We start from the raw sequence: 6175 nt of genomic DNA, 5'->3' as shown, positions 1-6175 counted from the left end.
TCCTGGTCAGGTTGTATTCTATCTCCTCGTAGATGGTCTCATGTAGAGGCGTGAGACCCCCCTGGTACAGGGCTGTGGGACAAAGACAAAAAGACACAGTGGGATGAAACAATAACACTCATTACATTTTATCAAAAGGTCTTAATAATTAAAAATATTCCATATTGATGCTGTTTGCGTGCGAAAGGACATGTGATCAGCGGTGTTCCTCTGTACCTCTCTTCAGCACCCTGTTCTGGTACAACTGACGACCAGCGAGCAGCACTAGCAGTAGGAAGAGAAGAGCTCCCAGTACCAGGAAGACCACAGCAGGGATGGACAGTGGGGACGGTGGACTGGGTCCAACTGAAAGACAAACACACAGAGAACTGAACAAGTTCCTGTTGCAGGAAACAGAAGGCATGTAATTTACTTTTGCACTGTACACAAACAAACAGGGAGCAAAAATACCTGGTTTTAGAGTGCTTGTGGTTGTTTCTAGAATTCCTGAAAAAACATTATTTACATGTGATTTACAACAATTTTTATTATTACTTCAATCAATTATACAAACACAAGGCATGAACACTATTCATACTTTACCTGTTGTAGTTGTGCGTTCGGAAGGTATGACTGAAAAATAGAAGCAAAAATTCATTAGACACATGAGAAAAACGAGAAATTCCCCATTATGTTTTTAATGAAACCAGTCTAAGTTGTATCTCTAATTAATAATCTAGATCGGCAGTCCCAACCTTTTTGGCACCAGGAACCGCTTTCGTGGAAGACAATTTTTCTATACAAACATGCGACTGTGACCCCTCTCCTATAGTACAGTGATGACCACAGCACTCCTCACCATTACAGATGACTCCTGCATCATGTTCATGAGAGCATGGAACTCGGTTCCATGAAGAAAAGGCACACTGGGACAAATGTGTCTCCTTCCCCTGACACTCAAACACAACAGCCCAGACAGGGCCGCTGCCCTCTCCAAACCAGGCCTGTCCTGGCACTGCCACAGCGCTGCCACAGCCCAGCTGCTGACAGAGGACATTGGCTGCTCTCAGATCCCAGGATGCATCACACACTGTGCCCCACTCAGTGAGGTATTGTAACTGCACTCTGCCGGAGCAGCGGTCTGGACCGTCCACCAGGCTGGAGTTTGAGTACCCTGGATGAAGTGCAGTGGGATTAGAGAAAATTAAAATACAAGAAATATCAAAAGAGAACACACTTTCTAGAAGCTGACATTTAAATATCAATTAACAGAAATATTCCAGGGCATCATATTACTGATTACTCTTAGAAGATACATATTTCAAAACTGTTAATATTCAGAAGCATTTTCTATTTAATCTTACACCATTACCTCCTCTTACTGTTTATACTGGAAAGTAAAAAAATGTGAAGTTGTCACTTTCACTTCAAAGACACTTGAAAAAGACACTTACAAAAACATTCCAGTCCCACGTCAGTGTCATGAGTGCACTTTGTCTCCTTTGTGGATGATATTAAACACTGTCGAAAATTATGTCCATCACCTCTGCACTCAACCTTATTCTTCCACACCTTGCCATCCCCTTTACCAAAAACTGCTGCTCCCTGCACCTGTACAGGTGTCCCACAGCCCAGCTGTCGACACACAACCTTTGCGTCCTGGAGGTCAAAGTCGGGGTCACACACTGTGTACCATGAGTCTGCAAGGAATTCCAGTCTCCCAGAACACAGGTGAGGTCCCCCTGCCAGTCGAACTGTAAAGGTTCCTAAAAAACAATTTGTAGTATTTGGTGAAGCCTGTTTTAATTCTTTTAAAATAATATGTTAAAGAAAAGTGGAGACGTTGAAATATCCTTGTTCTCATCACACTGAGCGAGTAGCTGAACATGAAGAGCTCAGTCAGTAGAGGAACCTGCATTTGAACCTAACAAACACACACACTGACTATATTCAAACACTGCTGGGGCTGATATTAAAAATTAATATGTTCCATGTACACTTTGAGAGGCCGCTAATCTCGTCCCGGTAACAATTCGTCCAATTTTATTTATTCAAGAGAAAAGAGTGAAAATAGCCAGAACAACTGGTGAAACTAACATTGCACCCAACACTGAGCAGAAACACAAAATCGACATAGAAGATACACACATAACACACAGTATTACATTAATTAATTTAACTTGAACACCTACTAAGTTGTAGGAAAACGCCGACAAATCGAAACAACGGAGCGACGATTAGCGAGCGAGTTATTGACCAATAATCGATAAATTATTGAGAACACAAAGCAGAGACATGATTTACACACCGACAGTTTTACTGGCAGAAAACTGTGGAAAAGAAAAGGGGCAAGTAAGTAATATAATTATACTATAATTGTCAAATTACAATGGAACAGAAACACTGACTGTAAATCCTCTTCGTCACTGATGTAAAACTAACTTTATCGTCCTCATGAGAATTCAGAAATTCATGAAATAGATTAATTATCACAACAAATTAGAACGGACAGGAGAAACGAACGGAACAAGAATAAACTTCAACAAGACAGAGGAAAAGTCTCCTACCTGAGCAGATGACTCCAGCGTCTTCATAATGTTTGCAGCCAGAAGTAACCCTTGGTTGTCCACACTCCTTCAGTGTAGATGCTGACCCACTACATCCCAGATCCATCCAGATCTGCCCTTCTCCTTCTCCAAAGTGACCGTTTCCCAGTGCTGCTACAGCGTCTCCACAGAACATCTGTCTACACACCACCGCCGCATCCTTCATATCCCAGTAATCATCACACACAGTTCCCCACTGTCCTTGATGAAAAACCTCCACTCTTCCCTCACAAGGACTGTTTCCATTCACCAGCCTCACATCACTGTCTGGAAGAAGAGACACAGAAACACTCCAGTGGAGTCTTTTACATGTTTCAGCTTGAGCTTCAACTGAGTTTCCAAAAAGTTGTATTTGATCAGAGATACAAAGAGATTTGAAACACACAGTTAAATGTAACAGATGTAACAGTGTGTGAAAGAAACACATGAGAGATCAGTGAAATTTTTATACCTGCTGGCCCTTTACTGCCATTTCTCATGATGAGTTTTACCTGAAAATTCCAGTGTGCAGCAAGTCACAGTTTTATAACCGAAAACATAAAATTCTGATGTACACGTTTAAATATATATGTAATACTTTTTTTCATGGAATTCAGTGAATGAATTTCAATGTAAATATGAAAATGAGAACTTGAAAACAAAATATGTCATTTTCACACACACTCTCAGACCCGCTTGTCCCATACAGGGTTGCAGGGAACCGGAGCCTACCCAGTAACACAGGGCGTAAGGCCGGAGGGGGAGGGGACACACCCAGGACGGGACGCCAGTCCGTCGCAAGGCACCCCAAGCGGGACTTGAACCCCAGACCCCCCCGAGAGCAGGACCCGGTCCAACCCACTGTGCCACCGCACCCCCCATGTCATTTTCATTTACAAATCAATTGTCAAAAAAATCAGTAAGAATAACCCTGATTAAGATGAAAAATATTGTATGCAATACATATTAATATACTATATATACATAGACTTATTACATATTATTATATGAAGTACATATTTATTGAAGAAGCCAGAAAATAATTTTCTTTTAACTGAGCCTAAAGATTTTCACATTGTTTAGAACTAATAGATGATACTGGTACATGGCAAACACAAAATAGGACTAAATGATACATGTGTTCTACAAGTTCAATTTTGTATTTAATTTTTTAAAAATTTAGTCTTTGTCAGTATAAATAGATCATTCAAATGCTGTGAAAACACATAGACAGATGTAACTTTGGGCAATAATTTTGTGAATACTGAAAAGTCAATGAAAACGGCTTGTCAGATTTATTATTCTTCCCATGTTTCAATCTTTAAAGCATTTATTGACAATAATTAAATGCTATAATTTTGTTATTGCTACCAAACTAGAAGAACAACTGGCAGCGTAGTGGTTGGCTTTGGACCCAAAAGTTGCAGGTATTATTCCCTCCTCCAACTATAGTCCCCTTGAGCAACATATTTACCCTAAATTGCACCAGTAAAATTACTCACCTGTATGAATTTGAAAGTAATAGCAAGTACCTTAACACTGGAAGCTGCTTTGTAGAAAAGTGTCAGCGAAATGAATAAAGACATAAAGTCAACATTTTTGGCGTTCATCGAAACTTTAAATTTCAGAAATTCTCTGTCTTATTTTTTCTATATATTGATCTGCATTACATGATTCATATATTTAAATTATTTTGTCTGGTTTCTGATTTTATATTGCACAACTTCATGGAATTCATACTATGGTAATAATGAATGACAACAATTAATTTATTTCCATTACATGCCCTGCGGGAAACTAACATGCTGTCTACACGTTATGCGTCTGTTTTTGGCTCTAGACTACTGCAGACTTGACCTGAACAAGCAGGTAGTAATAATAATAATAATAATAATAATAATAATAATAATAATAATATACACACACACACACATTTTCAGAACCGCTTGTCCCATACGGGGATAATGATGATGAATAAACTAAAGATAATATGTGTGATTTGAAAATGAAAATTTGTTACGTCATTGCTTACCTTTTATCTAAAGCAGACAATATTTGACCTATGTACATATGAACTACAGTATTTTGTTGAATTAGTTCTACAGCAGCAGAATGTGAGGGTTGAACCAGCAACCTTCCAAGTAACAAGTTCATGTCCTTAATTGTCACACTACTGCACACATAAAGAGTTTGTTCATTAAATATAAATAGGGTTTATCAAGAGAGAGAAACATTCTCAGAATGAACACATCTAACACACACACACACATTTTCAGAACCGCTCATCCCATACGGGGTCACGGGGGAACCGGAGCCTACCCGGTAACAGAGGGCGTAAGGCCGGAGGGACAGGGGACACACCCAGGACGGGACGCCAGTCCGTCGCAAGGCACCCCAAGCGGGACTCGAACCCCAGACCCACCGGAGAGCGGGACTGCGGTCCAACCCACTGCGCCCCCGCACCCCACGTCTAACACATTTTTCCCCAATTACAAGAAGTAACTAGATGTAACCAATGATGTAAAAACAAACACATACATCAAAATGTAGATAAATAAAAACAGAAATAAACAGCAGAACCATAGTATCAACTCTGAACCATCAATAATCGTTAACTACTTGTCCTGGTGAGGGTCACAGAACACCAGAACCTTTCCGGAATCACTGCGTATAAGGATGGGGCAGGAGAACACCCTGCATGGGACACCAGTCCATCGCAGAATAACCACAAACATTTAGCTGGATTTGAACCTCCACCCAGAAAAACCCAGGTGTTGCGAGGTAGCAGTACTACTTGTTACACCACTGTGCTGCACAGTATCAAACTTTAAAATGAGATAAAAACTGAACTGCACTGTATCCTGCAGGTGTTATAGTTACAACTTTGCAGTGTCACTCAATTACTTCTTACCAGTGTTTTACTCCCAGGCAGTAACATAAACACACATGTAAAATTCACACAATCACCTGTCATCAGTGTTGCTGAAAGTTGTATTTCATGTTAACTGTTTAAACAGTCTCCACAAACTGGTGACTTTTCAGAATGTCATCCCCTGACCCACTGAGCTCTGACCTATGAGAGGAGCCCTGGAGCAGAAGTAAAACACGGTACTTACCGGCTGTGGTGGACATGAGCAGGGATGAGAGCATGAGGATGAACAGACAGCTCTCCATCTCCATGAGCACAAACCAACTGTCCTCAGAGCAAAGTTCAGAACCCAACCTTGAGCTGTGAGCTCTCAGGGCGAGCGAGTGCCTTTGTACCATCCTGGACCCCCATGGAGAACACGCCCCCAGCCACCAATCACACTCAGCATTGCCTTATCAGAGGAGTACAGGAACACATGAAAAGTGTGGAAACACCAATCAGAGGAATCTCTGTGTGTTTCCTCCATATATACAGATACTGTAGCGCCGAAGTCTGTCTTGACTCCACCTTACACTGTAAACCACTGTAAACCACTCAGAAAGACCTACAGTCTCACATAGTTACAGTGTGAGCTCTTCAGTAAGGGACATTAAATGAAGAAGAATTACAGTGGTGGAAAAATACCGCACTGTCAAAATGAACATGTTGACACACTGATGTGTCTCCGACCTGAGGAGTGACC

At 40.9% G+C, this 6175-nt stretch overlaps 1 protein-coding gene and 1 long non-coding RNA gene across 2 annotated transcripts; both read right to left on the bottom strand.

Moving 5' to 3' along the window:
- Positions 1-222: 222 nt before the first annotated feature.
- LOC114910578 (uncharacterized) lies at positions 223-1012 on the bottom strand. Its single transcript, XR_003797708.1, has 4 exons — positions 839-1012; positions 583-612; positions 451-486; positions 223-345 (listed from the first exon to the last, which is right to left on the bottom strand). It is a non-coding gene; the product is annotated as an uncharacterized LOC114910578 (long non-coding RNA).
- Positions 1013-1357: 345 nt separating this feature from the next.
- On the bottom strand, positions 1358-5776 carry LOC114910486 (deleted in malignant brain tumors 1 protein-like). The gene is made up of 4 exons (XM_029251849.1): positions 5681-5776; positions 2547-2852; positions 1552-1679; positions 1358-1369 (listed from the first exon to the last, which is right to left on the bottom strand). Exons 1-4 carry the CDS (start codon positions 5742-5744, stop codon positions 1358-1360), a joined length of 510 nt encoding a protein of 169 aa, XP_029107682.1. The 5' UTR covers positions 5745-5776.
- Between the last annotated feature and the right edge of the window lie 399 nt (positions 5777-6175).

Source organism: Scleropages formosus, chromosome 5 (genome assembly GCF_900964775.1).
Source record: "Scleropages formosus chromosome 5, fSclFor1.1, whole genome shotgun sequence".
NCBI lineage: Eukaryota > Metazoa > Chordata > Actinopteri > Osteoglossiformes > Osteoglossidae > Scleropages > Scleropages formosus.
The sequence above is the reverse complement of the archived record's forward strand: the minus strand, read 5'-3'. Positions and strand labels throughout refer to the sequence as shown.

Coding starts and splice junctions, on each gene's coding strand:
- LOC114910486 (XM_029251849.1), bottom strand. CDS start 5,744: ATGGAGATGGAGAGCTGTCTGTTCATCCTCATGCTCTCATCCCTGCTC. Junction 2,853..5,680: donor GCTCATGTCCACCACAGCCG/GTAAGTACCGTG, acceptor CTCTTCTTCCAG/ACAGTGATGTGAGGCTGGTG. Junction 1,680..2,546: donor CGCTGGAGTCATCTGCTCAG/GTAGGAGACTTT, acceptor AATTCCTTGCAG/ACTCATGGTACACAGTGTGT.